Genomic DNA, 18728 nt, shown 5'->3' with positions numbered 1-18728 from the left:
GTATGACTTTCTATAGCAGTCCTGTATATTGTGTATGTACAAGTCGCAAGCGTTTTAAACGTGTAATTTATGCGAATAGATCAGCACATTCATTTTTTTCTTTTATAAAAATTAATAATTATTAAATCAAGCTAGAAGTCAATTTTCATTCAGCAATAACTTTCCTGCGGCGTTTCACCGTATTCGTGATTATATTTAGTTTAAGTTTCCTAAGCTCTTAATGCGTTAATTCTTAAAGATTATTTTAACGATCTCTCGCAGTCTATAACACGAACGAAATTTCCATACATTGCGATATTGAACGTAATATACGAATGCATCGTTGTTAAACCCGTGCGTTTCTCCTATCGTCGGATGGATCGAAAGCGGTACAGACGTATTTTTCTGCAAACGGCAGGCAGGACATAGCATAAATCCTCGAATCTTTGCGTTTCGATGTTTAGAGACACACGGAGATCTCCTCGGTTGGAGATTAATTTTATTCACGATTTTCTCGAATCGAAGATCTCGGCACTTGTACCGTGTTTCCTTTGAACTTCTCGCCTAGTTCTGAATGTTACGTTACTTTGAAATGTAATCGAAGCATAGATCGAGCGTTAAATATCGTTATTTTCTAACGTGGTATCTTCGAATACTTGTTATTCGTTAAATATCGTTCAGTAAACTAATTTGAGAACCATCGTTCGGAACTAATTTGTCATACCTTGGACAAATACACTTTTGCTTTTGGTAACGATGTTCATTTCACGATAAAAAAATAAAATTGACGATTCAGAAATAAATATGATTATAGTTGCAACAAACGTTGTGGTATTTGCTACGCTCTGTACATCGTAGAGTTGTGAACTTTAAATTATAATACAAAGAAACGACACCAAGTTATCACGATGTATTGTCTTGTAAAACATAGTTATTGAGCATAATATCTAATTCTAATACGCTTAAAGATTGAAATCTCATTAACGATTCGTTATCGTTTCGTTAATTATTGACATACATTTTCCGCTAATGAAATTCCACTACAATTACCAACAATTTTCTTAATATCCTTTTAATAAAAATAGGCAAACGAGATAGTTTTTTTCTTCTATCCGCTTGCTCGTAAATGTCTCCTCAATGAGCGAAATGCTACTTTAATCTTCGATCGACGTAATCCATATTTACGCAACGTTTATAACAAACGTACTGAATTATACAACGCGTAAACATTCGTCTATTTCAGTTTACATTTCCATAGTGAGAGCGCGGATATTTACGCGAATGCGTATATTTTTATAGCGAATGGACACGAATCGATTTACCATTCTTCCGCGATTGAAATTTACCTTTTTCTTCGACGTCAATTCCAATCACGAAATTCTAATCGCCGCATCGAACCGTAATTAAGCTATGAAAAGACTCGTATGCTCGTGCAAGCAGTATCGATAACTACGAAGCGATAGACAACGCGATTTCAGAGGGACGTTCTTTTCATCATCGAACACGTTTCTCCAAGCCACATAAACTCCTCTTAATTCGTTAAAAATCTATTGGAAAAATCGTAGCTCGCAATAACAGTGAAAACGACGATTATAAATTTAACCGAAAGAAATATGCTGCACGTGGCGTTATAAATTAACGTTAATTGGCCAACATAATCCATTAGCTGGTCGTACACGCATACTATAAAAATGTCATAATTACAAGTGGCTAAACAGCAAATACCGCGTCGTTAAAGCACGTCTTGCTTCCTATATTTCTGCGCAAGTTTATCTCTGTACGTTCGTATTTCGCGTAATTCGAGCGTACGAACATCCGCGGCCAATCGACGATGCAAGTTCGTCTCTGAAACGAGCCATAAAATCCAGCTCGTACACGCCCACGAGCAAACTGGCGAACCCTCTTGCTCATCCTGGCGACCTCCTGGCTCCGTTTTTCACCCCGGAATCGTTCCTGCAGAGCAACAGATTTTTGTACGCGCTTCTATACTCGGAGCTCATGACCACGTAAACCACAGGATTGATACACGTAGTCAAGTAGATGAGAATGTAACTGGCGATATTCAAGCCTCTCCAATCGATCGCATCCTTGAAGGTCTTGGTAACAGTGATCGGCAAGTAACAAACGAGAAACGACGAAAATATCACCAGGATCATCTTCAGCAGTTTCTTGTCCTTGTTACTCATCCTCGGTGGGCCATCGGAATTGCGGAATTTTTGCACGCCCGTAAATCTCGACTCTCTGCGAGCGATCGTCGGTCTCCTCCTGCTGTTGGCCGATCGATCCGGCGTGTTCGATCTCGAGCTGTCCAACCGGTCGCCGTCCATAAACGCTCTGCAGTTGAATCTCTGTACCCAGAGAGCCGACTCGATCACGAACGAAGCTCTGCTGGTCATTCTCTCCAATTTATTTCGAGCGTTCGCGGAAGCTTTCTCGCCGGATTCTTTGATCTTAATTCGGTCGTTCGCGAGAACAGTCTCAGCCGCGTCCAGATCGTCCACGTACGGTATATCGTCTATCTTTATTTCGAAGCTAGGCTTCGCTCTATCACAGTCGTCGACGAGTTTCTGGCTCGTCGTTTTCTGCCTCCTCTTGCATCTTTGTTTCCGCTTCCTCCTTTGCCGCGTCCTCTCCTCTTCGTTCTCGCCTTCCTCGTCGTCGTCGTCGTCCTCGTCGTCCTCTTCCTCGGACCCGGCCGAATTCTGTTCCCATGAAAGTTGCTCGGACAAGGATTCTTCGATCGCCGATCTCGAAGGCGTACTGGTGGAGCAGTTGAGCCGGTTTGGCGAACTTACGGTGCATTTGGAGGAGAAGTTGGCGCAGAGTACGCTCGCCGCGCAGCTCGAACCCACCACCGACAGTTCTTCCTCTTGGATCCTCGGTGATATGGATCGTCTCTGCAACCGAACGAAGCAAAGAATAATAATCGCCTGCTGTTCATGCAGGTTTTCGCGAGTCCATGGTTTACGAGAAAACGTACACGCCGAAAGTCAAGACGATTTACAGGGTTTTAAAATCGACGAGCACCTACGACGTTCACCCGTCGTTGCGCGCTACGCTTACCTCGTGGTTGCTTTCCACAGCGTCCGTGCTAGCATTTACGTTGCGATTTCTACTTTTGCAAGCGGTTTTCCGAACGATGTAGAAGATCCTCGCGTAGCAAACGACGATCGCGATACAGGGAATCAAGAAGGCAACGACGAACAGGAACTCCTTCGGACTTCGACCATTTACGTCTGGCAGGATGGAACAAGAACCAATGGCCACGTCCAGTCCAAAGCGACCCCAGTTTCCAAACCACGTAACGACCAGGGCACCGAATGCGATCGTCCACGTACTTAGAATCATCGGTGTTATGTATCTCGATTTGTATATCCTGAAGGCAAGTGATAGAAGAGGCTTGAGAATATTTGCAAATATTTGCAGAAGCATCGTGCATGGTGAAAGAAAATTATCCGCGTTTTACTGATCTGGATGATAATTCGATTTTGCAAATAATTCAAAGGCGGAAGAATAATTGACGATCCGACGAGTATATTTGTGCGGACGAATATACGTGTACCGATACGTACACACAGGTCGATTAGGATGAAACGCGCGTGTTTAGTCTACTGTAAATCATTTTCATTCCGGATGGGCTTGATTTATATTTATTTATTTGAACGACCAAGTCGTAGCAAAATTACAAAATCCACATAGGCAATTTCCTTTTGCGTTCGTATGATTTGCGATGGTTAATCGGTTTGCTGTTTTGGACGAGTATACTGGTGATGGAGAAACAGCGATATTTTGCGCTACGACGAGTATACTCGTCACGCGTAAAGTAATTAGGTCGTCCGAAAAGTTTCTCTCGTTTCATGAGGTGATAATAGATGAACGACAATTTCTGTTTTATATCGTTTCGTTGAATTAGGTATGATCCATTTCGTTCTATTTCTATTATTATTACGTTCGTGTATGATTCGATAAACTAATATAAAACAATAAACATCGTGCGTCTATTGTTTCCTTTTAAAACGAAAGAAACTTTTCGGACGACCTAATATTAGGTCGAAGGAAATAATGGATGCACAATGTTTTTTGTTTTGTATTATTTTATCGAACTACGTACGATGCATTTTGTTCTATCAAAATAAAGATCACAACGTTCGATAGATTAGGTTTCGCGTTTGTACAAAGATGCGTCGTTGTAAAACACGTGTCTGTAAAAGAAAGACACTTTTCGGACAATGCAATAGTTGCTCCTTAAATTGCAATTTAGTAACCGCAATAAGTTGCAGTAATAAAATCACAAAATAAGAAAACAGCCGCTTCGTCGCGACTTAATTCCATGTTAGAAAGTATTAGGTCGTCCGAAAATTTTCTTTCGTTTTATAAGGATATAATGGATGCACAACATTTTCCGTTTTATATTATTTTATCGAACTACGTACGATCCACTTTGTTCTATCGAAATAAAGATCACAACGTTCGATAGATTAGGTTTCGCGTTTGTACAAAGATGCGTCGTTGTAAAACACGTGTCTGTAAAAGAAAGACACTTTTCGGACAATGCAATAGTTGCTCTTTAAATTGCAATTTAGTAATCGCAATAAGTTGCAGTAATAAAATCACAAAATAAGAAACCTGTCGTTCCGTCGCGACTTAACACTAGAACTAGCGATAGTTAACACGAAGCTATTTCTACGAAAACCAGTGAAACTGACTGGTGTTTAAAAAATACGTAATAATAGAATATTTTTATATTTATCGATTTATTACTTTCTCACAGAAAGAATTCCACGTTACGTAGTACTTTTTTGGTATTATTAATCCATCTGGGATCCCTAAACGAGGGTTGACACGTTTATAAAATTGTAGAACCAGTCATTTCGACTACTGTGGTATTTCTAGTATTAGCATGTAGCGATCTAGCGATGGATCCGCAATTTTCCTGATAACCGATATCATCGTATCGAACGATACGCGGTGAAAATTTGAAAAACGCGTGGCAAGTTGTACGAAACGAGGAACCTGGTTAATTGGGTTTCGATAAACAGATCGCAGGATCCTTTTACGCTTTGACGAGTACCAGTGATTTTCACTGGCATTGGTACAACTAGCCTCGATACAAAATTATTTCCAGTTTGAATACATAAAAAGGAAAATAAAATTCATTATATTATTCTTTTAGTCATCGTTGCGGAAGTGATTACATCATCGAGGAAAAAAATATAACATGAAGTAGGAATTTTAAAATAAAATTGTAAAATCTGTCAATTTGACTGCTGTGCTAGTTCCAGCGTTAGCATCTAGCGATCTGGCGATCGATCTGGAATTTTCCTGATAACCGATATCATCGTATCGAACGATACGCGGTGAAAATTTGAAAAACGCGTGGCAAGTTGTACGAAACGAGGAACCTGGTTAATTGGGGTTCGATAAACAGATCGCAGGATCCTTTTACGCTTTAACGAGTACCAGTCATTTTCACTGGTATTGGTACAAGTAGCCTCGATACAAAATTATTTCCAGTTTGAATACATAAAAAGGAAAATAAAATTCATTATATTATTCTTTTAGTCATCGTTGCGGAAGTCATTACATCATCGCGGAAAAAGATACAACATGAAGTAGGAATTTTAAAATAAAATTGTGAAACCATTCGATTTGACTACTGTGCTAGTTCTAGTGTTAATTCTACGTTACAACAGTCACGCGTACTCTTTTTTCAAAAAGTTTCTGAAAAAGGTAGCGACACACAACTGGCGAGGAAAAACATAGGAAAAATACTTGGTTTACTTACCTGGGATAAAATCTAGGATGGCCTATCATAACGTAACGATTGATCGTGATCGCTAATATGGAAAACAGGCTTACTGCTACCAAGCCGTATCTTAATAAAGGAAACAGTTGACATAGAAGCGGGCCGTGTCGCCAGGAACTATGCCAGAAGGTTGACGTAGCAAGAGGAAGGTTGAAGCAACAGAACATCAGATCCGAAAGTGAGAGGTTCATTATGAAGATCGCGGTGGCGTTTCTTAACTGCGAACAATGGTAATTAAATTAAATGTTAATTTAATTATACAGGGTGGTTGGTAACTGGTGGTACAAGCAAAAAGGGGGTGATTCTACGCGAAAAAAGAAATCGAAAATATAGAATACAAATTTTTCTTTTTTTTTCATTTTTCCATCGAGACAACGATTTACAGTGAGATCCGTTATGACGCGATAAAGTGCACGCGTACCGACCGAAAATTCAAAGTCGATTTTCTCGAAAACAAAGCCTCGAACGAAAAATTTGTATTCTATATTTTCGACTTCTTTTTTCGCGTACAATCACCCCCTTTCCGCTTGTACCACCAGTTACCAACCACCCTGTATGTTTCTCGTGTGTTTTCATGCTATATGGTTTCGACGATTCCACCGAATTAACATCTTCTTTGCAAAATTATTAAAAAATATATAGCAATTTATATTAGTAATAATTAATAGAAAACTAATTTTCTTTCTCGAACGAGGAAAAGATCGAATCGTGAAAAGACTAATTCTGATACTCGATGATTTAACTTCGATTAATTTAAATTCGAAACGTCGAATATACAGGGTGGTTGGTAACTGGTGGTACAAGCGGAAATATTTTTTTTTTTTTAATTTTTCCATCGAGACAACGATCTACAGTGAGATCCGTTATAACGAGACGCGATAAAGTGCACGCGTACCGACCGAAAATTCAAAGTCGATTTTCTCGAAAACGAAGCCTCGAACGAAAAATTTGTATTCTATATTTTCGACTTCTTTTTTCGCGTAGAATCACCCCCTTTCCGCTTGTACCACCAGTTATATCAACCACCCTGTATATCAAGCGTAAATTCAATTGTAGAAAATAACGCGACTGTACGTACACTCATTTGTGCATAATCGTAGTTACATACGATACATATTGTATACATTCACAATTACATACAATTGATATACAATTACATATTGTAAATCGTAAGTAGGTACGCGCACGATCATTTTCAATTATCGTATAATATAAACATATAAACTTATTATTAAAAGTATGTTTACTAATGGTAAACGACGGTAATGGTAATAATTTACAATGTGACGATAATTCTCGTGAAATCGATAATTCCATCGACTCATCCGCTGCTTCGTTTTACTCGCAATAGTCCGAATCACAGGTAATGGTTTTTCTTTGTACAGGATCAAGGCAAAAGTTTCGTGACACACCGAAAGTCACAAACCGCGTGTACATCGTCGATTCGAAAATCGTCTTCTACGAGTCTTCGATCCTCTACGATACGAAAATGTCTCGTTGTCGCGATTCGACGAGGATAACGAACAGCGGAATAAAAATGAACCATTTGACTCGGAAACCAAGCGATTTGCGGATTTTGTCAATACCAGCTAATAACAAAATCCGCGATCGCTTAGTTGCCAACCCCATAGAAATTTACAAAGAAATTCTCGATATATCGATCGTTTAATTCGACGATGAAATAAATGTCACAGAAAATGAAAAACATTCTTCCATTTGATTAATTAATTCTTTGACAAACTCCTATTTTTCTATCGTTCTGTTCGCTTGACATTGCGGAAAATGGTTCTTCCTTCTTTCGCCTCTCCGCCACTCATCGTTGGTTTTAGGCAAACCGACAACGTATTCTGCGATATTCCGCTAATAATATTTCCAGAAAATAGATTGGAAAATGTATTTGCTGGTCGTTACGCAACTAGAAACGTGCGTAGTTTTGAGACTTTTGCTGCAAGTCGAACGAATCGGAAGGAAGAGCAACGTTTATAGCGACGCAGCGGCAAGTTATCATAGCGTGGAAACGTGTTATCTCGGTGATCGCGTCAACTTGGTAAATATACTTTTTTAACAGATAAATGTTGGCGCGTTCGTAAATTACACGTAAATCCAGCGAGTGCCCATAAATTCGATAAGTCTCGGTGCTGCCAAAAACATCTCGTTGCATAAACGTCGGTTGCGTTTCGCCAGACCTATCGAGTTTTCTCACAATTGGCGAGCTTCGACGAAAGGATCGCGAAACCTAAAAGAAAAGAACGCGAATTCCCGAATTCTTCGCGAATTATAGCGTAACTTTAAAGGGAAACATTTCGAATCGAAGAAACCTTCATTGTTATTCGCCACTGGTTGAGACACGAAGATGGTAGCCACCCCGTGATAATCAAACAGCCAAAAAATTCTACCAAATGTCCAAATCGGACAAATTGTGAATGTAAACAACTAAATAAAAAAAAAAAAAAAACTGGTTAAGCGGTTCATTAGCACGACGAAGCGAGAAATACACAGGCGAATAAAAACGATAAATCGTCGATGAATCTTTTCTCGTAATTACAGTTCCATGGTGATTTGTTCCAAGATTCGCTTCACTCGCGTATGCTAATTTACCTACGCCAGCTTTTAACCATTCCTTACGTCACTTTTACTTTTTCCTATTGTCTCGAAACGAGATTCGAGGTGAACCACTTATTGACCTAGTCGGTGTACGAGCAAATACCACTTAGCGTGCTACGAGTAACTAGAAATTCAAGTAACCGCAACGCCGCCGAGCATATTTCATTCCACGTGACAGATTCGTCGTACGACATTTTTTCGCCTCGTCGTATCCACCGTTTGCTTGACTTACGCGCAAGCATATCGTTTATAAATCTCTTAGAAAACGTGTCACCGCTTTTGCCAACGTGTCGTGTTGTCGTAACGCAGGAAATTTCCGATTTCGTTGAATCCTACGAACGACGTGTTCGCGGACAAACTACGGCACAGAGATAAAATTCCTCTGTGAAAACGTGTTGTGGCTGATGATAATCTAACGCGTGTCGATCGGAAGTTTCGAATATTTCAACGTGTCCGAAGAAATAAAGAAGCAACGCGAAAGAGGAGAAGAAAGAATAGACGGGACGCGTTCGTCGAGGATAGAAACGCGTGTCACTCGAGCGCTATGAAATACAAAGGCTTCGAGTTTCTTGGCGCGCCTTAGAAAATGAAAAAGAAGAGAAGAAAGGAATAAAAGAGATATAGCGATAGGTGTAGAAAATTTGAACGAAAGACGACGAAGACGCGGAAAAGACGTATCGCTGGGGCGCTGACCTTTTTGGTGCGGAAAAGAGCGACGATGGTGAATAAATTTCCCGGGATGCCGATGACCATGAAGAGTATGCAACATCCAGCGGCGAAGTGCAAGAGCCATGGCGGATATCCCACGAAGAGGACCGCCGATCCTGGATCCCTGAGGACCTCCTGGATTGTCTCCTCTGTGCCATTGTGACCGGTCTCGTTGCTCGCCATCCAGTACTCCATCTGCGGACAGCATGGTAGACAGGTGTCGTTTTGTACAGGAGCGTAAAAACTGGTCGCCTGTTGGCGACGACCGGCAAAAACAAGCCTTTTTTAACGAGTTGGAAAAACGATGTTACGGATGTAGTTGCGAAATGGAAAATTGAGTTGTACTCCGACGATCGTTATAATATACGTCGCGTTAGAAATAAGTAAGCGTGGCTCGTTCAAGTATTCCAACTCTTATCGCTTACGAATTTCTTTCTTTTTTTTTCTTTTTTTCTTTACAAATATATCGTACTACGTTTTATCTAAAGAATTGTTGAAATTTCGTGGGTATCGCAACGAGGGGCGACGACTATACGATAGCGAGTGTACAATTGTGGTGAAATTGGACGAGACGAATTGGACAGGGACAAGTTACGACACGTTTATCGCGAACGAGCGATTAATGAAAAATTGGCACGTGGCATCGACAAGGATCTGAGACGTAGGATTAGCAAGACGATCTGTCTCGCTACCGCGTCGATGTAAATGTATTGCACGGTATCCCACTGAGGGTAGCCATCCACATGATAATCAAACAGTTAAAAAATTCTACCAAATGTCCAAACTGGATAAATTGTGAATATAAAGAACTAAATAAAAAAGGAAAACGAGACACGGGAAAGCAGCGTTAGGCAGGACACAAAGTATACGAAATAAAGAAACGCCAAGGGATCAGTTCGTTTCGCCAACGTCGCTGTCCTGGCATTTTATCCGTCACGCGAATTGAAAGAGTTGGTTTACCGAGAAAAACCAACATCGAAGGGTACAGAAGAAAATCTCGTACGAGGTATCGGTATTGGTAACATCAGGTTTATGCATCGAAGAGAAGAACGTCAGTTTGGGCATCTGCGGGTTTCAGAATCGTCGATCGAGCGGCAAACTATCAATTCGTGTCCGATTTGTATTTATATTTAAACAGTTCACCCAGTACGTATCTGGATCTGATAGTGATCGATGAGCGATAGCAATTAGCGAAAGCCACTCCCACGATGCTGACGAGATCAAATGCACAGGTATGTACATACACGTCAGAGTTTCCAAACTATTTTTCAATTTTTCGTTAACAGAGTCAATCAAGTTCTAAAATTATAATATGAACAGGAAAAAGTATAATTTAAATGAAAACCTGATCAAATGCAAAAGCATTTACATACACGTCAGGATTTACAAACTATTTTTCAATCGTTCGTTAACAGAGTCAATCAAGTTCTAAAATTATAATATAAACAGGAAAAAGTATAATTTAAATGAAAACCTGATCAAATGCAAAAGCATGTACATACACGTCAGGGTTTACAAACTATTTTTCAATCTTTCGTTAACAGAGCCAATCAGGTTCTAAAATTATAATATAAACAGGAAAAAGTATAATTTAAATGAAAACCTGATCAAATGCAAAAGCATTTACATACACGTCAGGATTTACAAACTATTTTTCAATCGTTCCTTAACAGAGCCAATCAGGTTCTAAAATTATAATATAAACAGGAAAAAGTATGATTTAAATGAAAACGAGATGAAATGCAAAGCTTATTCTCAACGCGAGAATTGATTGTAATTTTAATAAATAAATAAAAAAAAAAATGCAAAGCTATGTACATACACGTCAGAGTTTCCCAACTATTTTTCAATCGTTCGTTAATAGAGTCAATCAAGTTCTAAAATTATAATATGAACAGGAAAAAGTATAATTTAAATGAAAACGAGATCAAATGCAAAAGTATGTACATATACGTCAGAATTTCCCAATTATTTTTCAATCGTTCGTTAACAGAGTCAATCAAGTTCTAAAATTATAATATAAACAGGAAAAAGTATGATTCAAATGAAAACGAGATCAAATGCAAAAGCATGTACATACACGTCAGAGTTTCCAAACTATTTTTCAATCGTTCGTTAACAGAGTCAATCAAGTTCTAAAATTATAATATAAACAGGAAAAAGTATGATTCAAATGAAAACGAGATCAAATGCAAAGGTATGTACATATACGTCAGAGTTTCCCAACTATTTTTCGATCGTTCGTTAACAGGGCCAATCAAGTTCTAAAATTATTATATAAACGGACCTAGAAAAAGAAAGTATAATTCAAATGAAAAAAAAAAAATAAGGAAACTTCAATAACAGAATAAAAATGTAAAAGATCCATTACGATCGTAGTTCAAGACGATTTAATCAAACTTTTTATTCGAATTTCAAGTTGCATTTCGTTTTAACGTCGAGTTTCGTTTAAATCGATAGCAACGCAATTTTCAGACAGTCGACGAGCTAACAACGCGTGAAAGCGTCACGTGAAAATGTCTTAGAATAAAAAGCACGGTTTCGCGCCTATCGACGACAAAGGCGATATCGTCTTGCGACTGTACACAGAAACAGCGAAAATTGCGCGCTGTTAGGCGCACGCGTGTCGCACGTTAGGAAACACTGATACGCTCGTATGTACGCGACATGGAATCCGATACAGTACATACGCTATTTGCGTATGAAACGTGCCTATTTGTTCACGACACTCCCACTTAATTCGCATATCTAATAAATTGACACACGTCTATATTAAGCAGCGGTATACAGATTTGAAGCGTTTGAAGTACGTTCAACCGTAGACTATTTCGTGTATCACGCGAGCATTACGTGTTACGTTTTCTTACTTTTCGGCTATTACTTCCTAATTTACCGACGCTTTCGAAATCTACGGGGCTACGTTAAAAAACAAAGTATTAAACATCTCGATGAATACGATGTTAGAAACACGAGCGGTCCGAGGATCGGAAACACGGATCACGTGATACGTGGCTTCTTCTCTCGCTGCACGTGTTCCATCGCTTTGATGCTATAATTTGGCCCAGTTACGCGAGACACGCGCAAACGCGCGCTCTATCAAAAAATATCGTCTAAGACTGGATAACGTTAAATCGCTTCCAATGTATCGCGATTAGTTAAACAAACAATCGTATAAATTATCAAGGTAGTAAAGCGGTAGTTACACGCACGGCAGCTTCGAACGTAAATTATAAAGCTGCCCTGTTAAACGTACGATCGAGTAAATTCTTAAATCGGTAATCGTAAGATGGTTTTAAAAACGTAGCGTTTCTTAAACGTCCCAAGTAGCTAGGATCGCCGTGTCGCTGTCTCCGTCAGTGGGTAACACTCGTACGTTCTTAAACGAAATTAACGACGCTCTTTATGTAAATAAGCTTGTTTCCCTTCGATCTTCCTCCCTTTTCTCTCTGCTCGTTCACTCCGCCGCCTATGCTCACCATTTATTTACTTTCTCCCCGTTCAACGACTGTCTCGCTCGTTTTCTTTCCTACACGTTGAGAAAATGCAACGAAGGTACGTCTTTTTTCCACGCGTCCGAAGAGGAAGAGAGAGAAATCTATTTTCGCCGCTCGTGACGATACGCTCTTTCAACCGCGGAGCAAACTTCGCCTCGATCTTCCGGCGAATTTGCGTTTCTCGAGGGATCGCCAAGTCCCGGCGAACAAATGTATTTTACAAAAGCAACTCGTACCAGGGAAATATATTTAATCGAGCGAAAATCCTACTTTCTCCGTCGAGTCGCTTCGTCGAATCGCGTTTCTCCTCTCGGTTCGCCAAACAGAAACCGCGAAATTCCGCGTTACTTCGGTCTCGCGCATTTCGCTCGCATACGAACCGATGTTTCGAAGATCGTCGTTATCTCGATCGTACTTCGAATATTGTTACACGGATGCGCGAATACGCAGTTGTATTTCGATTTATCGACTCCCTCCGATAAGCGCGTATCGCGTTCGTATTAAAAACGCACCGCGCTGTGTTCGGCAAATCTCTTCCAATCTCTCTTCTAATCTCCGTCGAGATGTTAAAAACAATCGATCGTTCGAATGCTCGACGATTATTAGCACAGACAATCTCCACGTATGTTTCTTTCGTTTTATCTTCTCTGCTCGTACGCCGAACGCGGTTCAGGTACAAATCTTATCTTTGCGGTTCTACGTACAAATCTTATTTCTAATTTACGTCGCATTACGATTGGTATTTATTTTCAATTAACATAAACTAAAGTAACGAGCTTTCTTTTCTTCTCCCTTTCTTCTCAACGTTCACGTCTACTTTTTTGCCAGCCTAAGTCGACGCTTATTTTTACTTCAACGCAACGATAATCGCAATTTCAAGGAACAGATAGGCATCGTCTCGATGTCTCGGCAGAAAGATCGGAAATGAAAGTTTATAATTATATATTTGCATCGATAGTGGACGGAAAGATGAACAGAGGAGACGAAAGGCCGATAAACTGGCTAAAAATCGACGACTGACAATAATCCGTGCATCGACGAGTTACGTCGACGAGTTAGTTTTGAACGAACAACACGTCCAATCTTCCTCTGCAGCGTAGCGTCACGAGATGCTAGAAGCGAATTCACGTTTTCGTCAGCCGTTTCGTGTACAGTTCCGTTATCGTCGACGGTTCTTACCTACGATCAATAGAAGAAGCGCTTACCCTCGTAAGAAGTAGACGCCGACGGTTCTGAGTTCATTGATGCGAATCATTTATGCGACTACGGACGAACAGAAGCACGTGCAGATTTCGATCGGTTCAGCGGGACCGCCTCTTTCAGCTTTGCCGGTAAATTTCGTTTTCAATCTGCCTCTTCCGCCTTCTATTCTCATCTTACGCGTTCGAACCATCCAATTTCCATGAAACGTGCACGCGCGACCAACTATGAATGAGATTTCACGCCCTCGCGATGTACAACACGCGGGCTACGATCGCCTTTAGCGACGCGTTCGTCGCCTTTCGCAGGGAAATCCAGAGAAGTACGACGCGAGTATTTGAACCTGTTGCGCATCTTGGATCTTCGTTTTTTTAGCAAAGGAGGGAAAGTTCCGAGGGAATTTCCGAGATGACGTTCCGCGCAAAGTTTCACACCGACGACGTTCGTCGCACTCGCGGAAGAAAGAAACGAGCAACGCTGTGTATAAAACGTTTTATCTCAGAAATCGAACAGATTTTCAGCGGATTCGATTCTTCACGACGAAAGTTGTTCGGCTCTTCGGCCAGGCGACGAAGATATCGCGGAAATAGAAATTGTCGCGTTCTCTTCTTATTTATCTCTGGTAGTATTCGCCGCACAGTACGCGTTCAGAGCTACAAAGGACTCGTAGTTACATTTCTGTTCGGTCGTAAATTGTCGACGACTGGACGCGACCTCTCGATATTTAAGAAACCAAATGCGTAGGCCGATTTTTCCACGATCGAAATACACGTAGGCTTTCGGTTCAAACGAGAGACCGAGACGGCCAAGATACCACAAAAATAGAAATCTCGATCGGAACTGGTCTCGCGGAATTCGCGAAGCGACTAACCGATCGGCCAACTGGACCACCGAATTCGCTTCTACAGATGAGTTTTCTGGATCCTAATAGAGCGCAGGCGTGGGGTTAGTGTCCTTCACGAACAAGAGAATATTTATTCTACCGGACGAAAATCTATTTTATTAAGTTTCTTGGGAGAATCACGCGAATCTACGTGCTATAGTGACCTACATACATCGCCGTTTATAGATATTTAGCCGATGAAAAAATCGTATTATAAACGAATCGCGTTACAATTAGAAACGTCGATATGAAACATTAACTTTTAGACATCGATTAATAAGAATAAGAAAGATTACGCTTCTAATTATCGATAATTTTAATAAATGACAATTAATCGTTGAGCTTATTTTTCCTATTTTCTCGATAATACGTATGTTTGCTCTGCTTACGCTTATAGTCGATATATTTGTTTGTCGTAATTCATCTACATTTTCAGAAATCACAAAAATCTTTCTTTTTTTTCTTTCTTTTGTTTGATCGATAATTTTAATAAATGACAATTAATCGTTGAACTTATTTTTCCCATTATCTCGATAATACGTATGTTTGCTCTGTCAGAAATCACAAAAATCTTTCTTTTTTTCTTTCTTTTGTTTAATCGATCATTTTAATAAATGACAATTAATCGTTGAACTTATTTTTCCCATTATCTCGATAATACGTATGTTTGCTCTGCCTACGCTTATGGTCGATATATTTGTTTGTCGTAATTCATCTACATTTTCAGAAATCACAAAGATCTTTCTTTTTTTCTTTTTTTTTTTTTGTTTGATCGATAATTTTAATAAATGACAATTAATCGTTGAGCTTATTTTTCCCATTATCTCGATAATACGTATGTTTGCTCTGTCAGAAATCACAAAGATCTTTCTTTTTTTTCTTTCTTTTGTTTAATCGATAATTTAATAAATAACAATTAATCGTTGAACTTATTTTTCCATTATCTCGATAATACGTATGTTTGCTCTGCTCACGCTTATGGTCGATATATTTGTTTGTCGTAATTCATCTACATTTTCAGAAATCACAAAGATCTTTCTTTTTTTCTGTTTTTTTTTTTATTTGATCGATCATTTTCTAATTTTATATTTATTTTTAGAAGACTCGTTTACTTTTGCAAGGAGAACGATAGACGTTCGATCGGTACAACGGCAAATTAAGGAGATTTCTTCGCGAATTACGGCGATCTCTTTCAATCTGGACCTGTTAACAAATCCGAGGGCGGTAAGACATCAACGGTGAAATCAGTGAAGTCGTCGTTTAACGAACGACGTTTAACGTGCCACGTTGTGGAGGCGTGGACGCTTAATAGAATACACGACGAGCCTGGGCAACGGCAATCACGCTGCTACAAAGTAATCCGTCGATTCGAGCAAAAGTCTCTTTCACTTTCATGCGAAACGTTATTTTTAGACGGTGCGCGTGGTTTTATATTTTTACGCGCATAATTAAATAACTGGAGCCCAAATAGCGATCTTCTTCGTTCACCGAATATCGCGATAAATTAAACTTCTTAACTTAAACAACGTTTCGTTCGTTTTTACGTATCGTACGCGTTCCCTAAACCTCTGCGAGAATCTCAGACTTCGGAAAAACCTTTCCACCTTTGTATACCACGATACGCGACGTTACGTAACATCAAACACCGTGTTACACTTCCATTTTTCGGACATCCTCTACGTTTCCTGTGTTTCTTCTTTTTCTTCTTCTTCGAAAACGAAAAAGAAGAAAGAAGAGAAGCAAAAGAGAAAGACGATCGAAAGTCGTTAAAGATTCGCTGTTCCAGACAAACGTCGGAAACGCGAACTTTCTACAAAACGTTTTAAATTTCCGTTTAAAGCGTTTTAACATTCCACGTAAATGCCGTCGTATTGTACGATGACTTCCGGTGCACGCGACATTACAAATCACGCGATCGTTGTCCGTAAGAAAGCTGCTGGATGTAGGTGTACACCGCGATTACGCTTCCCGAATGATTTATAGAAACGTGGCGCATCGACTCATCCTCGATGCTTACTCTTAAAGCACCTACGCTTTCGTTCGAAGCACGCGTTCCGTCCGCATGAAAACACCACGGTCCCTACATCCTTTTTAAAAATAATTACATTTGCTTAGCAGCCAGGCTGCCGTACGATCGAGCCGCACAAAGGGGGAGAAAGCAGCTGGGTACGAGCGTGCACAACGGAAGAGCATCTACCGCGCCCCTAATAAATCGGAAGTGGAATCACCGTTCTCCTCTTTTTTTCTTTCGTCTGCCTCCTCCTTCGCAAGAAGGAAACGCCATTTACCCGTTCGCTCGATCGTTCACCGGGTAAATATAATTAATTAAAACGGAAGCTTTTCGTCCAGACGATTCGACCAAGGGGATGATTTAAATCGTCTGTAAACCGAAGCTTCGCGATTGGGTCTCCACCGTTGCGTTTTATCGCGTTACGCCGATTCTTCGAGATCTTCCGTCGATGGTTGCACACAGCCGCTGTTTCGTACGATTTTCCAATCGATTCTTTCGTCTCTACGTTGCGTAACACGCGCGTCCGTCTGTTTCTTATCTTAGAAATCGAGAGTCGTTGAATTTTCACGCGATTTTCCCCGATACGTTCGTAATTGACGATTTGTCGTCAGGTTTCCGGCTAACTTTCCTATTTTACGCGGTTGAACAGAGGAAGTCGAGAAGAATTCGTACGAGAAACTGTGACACATAGATTATCGGTGAATCTGTGTACGAGAGATACGTAGCTGTTCGATAGACGTACAAATAAGTGTACAAGGTAACTGGCAGTGAGCATTTTTATGCAGAGTGGTTGGTAATTGGTGGTACAAGCGGAAAGAGGGTGATTGTACGCGAAAAAAGAAGTCGAAAATATAGAATAACAATTTTTCGTTCGAGGCTTTGTTTTCGAGAAAATCGACTTTGAATTGCCTCGATGGAAAAATGAAAAAAAAAAATTGTATTCTATATTTTCGACTTCTTTTCTCGCGTAGAATCACCCCCTTTCCGCTTGTACCACCAGTTACCAACCACCCTGTATATTTGTGAAAACGGCCAATAACCATGATATATTTTGTATAAATAAAACGAATGAGAAAGCTTCCAGCTTATCTACTCGTCGTTTGTAGTTTAGAATTAATCGAGATTTAAAAGCAGCCATAAACGATCGTTATCGACTATATTAAACGTGGTTCTCGGTTAAAAAAAAAAAAATTCATATAACGCAAAATCGCGGACACCGCTGATATCGTACGTTTTGCGATAAACGTCTGACAACTTTTTAACGCGTTTTTATATCGATTTCGCGTTTTATCGGTACGATGGCGCGATAGTTCGCTCGTTGAACGAACGTAACGCGTTCCTCGCAAAGAAGAAGAGAATGTCATCCGTGATTTCGTAAGCAATCGAATATTTTCGTGAGTCATCGCACACGCACGGAGAAACAACGAATCGTTCCAGAAATTAGAGAGTGGCGCTTTCGCGTTAAACGGGGAAATTTCTCGGAACGCGAGGTCCGCGGAAAACTATGATTCGAATCGATGAGATCGTTTGACGCGCTATCGTCGCTGAAGCGTCGACGGTTTGCCACTCACCGGCAGCGTTTCATATTGCCCCAGATTAAGCTTACGGTTACACCCCCGGCTCTAATAAAAACCGAGCGTTTGACGATTTATCGTCAAGGGACCGCTCGTTGTTCGGCCCCCTTTCTATAAAAACGTCGACCTAAATCGCTTTAACTTTACACCGTACGCGATATCGCGCGTACGCGCTAAACTCTAACAAATTCGAAGAATCGATACGCAGAGACGAGCACGCGAAAATCTTAATCAACGCCAATAGACGTTCGTGCGTGTGATTTATCGTACGTTCGCGTCGCTCACAAATTAACGTAGTCTCGTTGGTTCCTGGTACCCGGATGCGGGTTTCACGGAAACTCGTCGTCTGCGTTGATCGCCAGCCACCGTAAAGAATATCGTTGATCTTCACAATGCGAGTGATTGCCGCGGCGAGAAAACCAGCATCGCAACCAGCGATAGTCGTTCCTGAACGACCACGATTTTGACG

General features: G+C 40.4%; 1 protein-coding gene across 3 annotated transcripts in view; it reads right to left on the bottom strand.

Moving 5' to 3' along the window:
* Positions 1–1535: 1535 nt before the first annotated feature.
* Positions 1536–18728, bottom strand: part of LOC117209531 (G-protein coupled receptor moody) — a 28418-nt gene continuing 11225 nt past the window's right edge. For 2 of the 3 annotated variants that reach the window (XM_033451666.1, XM_033451665.1), the window contains exons 2-5: positions 9083–9292; positions 5765–6003; positions 3043–3355; positions 1536–2876 (exon numbers count right to left, since the gene is read on the bottom strand). In XM_033451666.1, the coding sequence (XP_033307557.1) occupies positions 1887–2876; positions 3043–3355; positions 5765–6003; positions 9083–9292 (1752 nt within the window). In that variant the 3' untranslated portion in view covers positions 1536–1886. Of the gene's footprint in view, positions 2877–3042; positions 3356–5764; positions 6004–9082; positions 9293–13796; positions 14171–18728 lie in introns of those variants that run through there. The other variant, XM_033451663.1, reaches the window with a different exon arrangement.

The sequence above is a fragment of the Bombus bifarius genome, unplaced genomic scaffold (genome assembly GCF_011952205.1).
Source record: "Bombus bifarius isolate JDL3187 unplaced genomic scaffold, Bbif_JDL3187 scf7180000008178, whole genome shotgun sequence".
NCBI lineage: Eukaryota > Metazoa > Arthropoda > Insecta > Hymenoptera > Apidae > Bombus > Bombus bifarius.
This window is presented reverse-complemented; position numbering and strand designations above follow the sequence as displayed.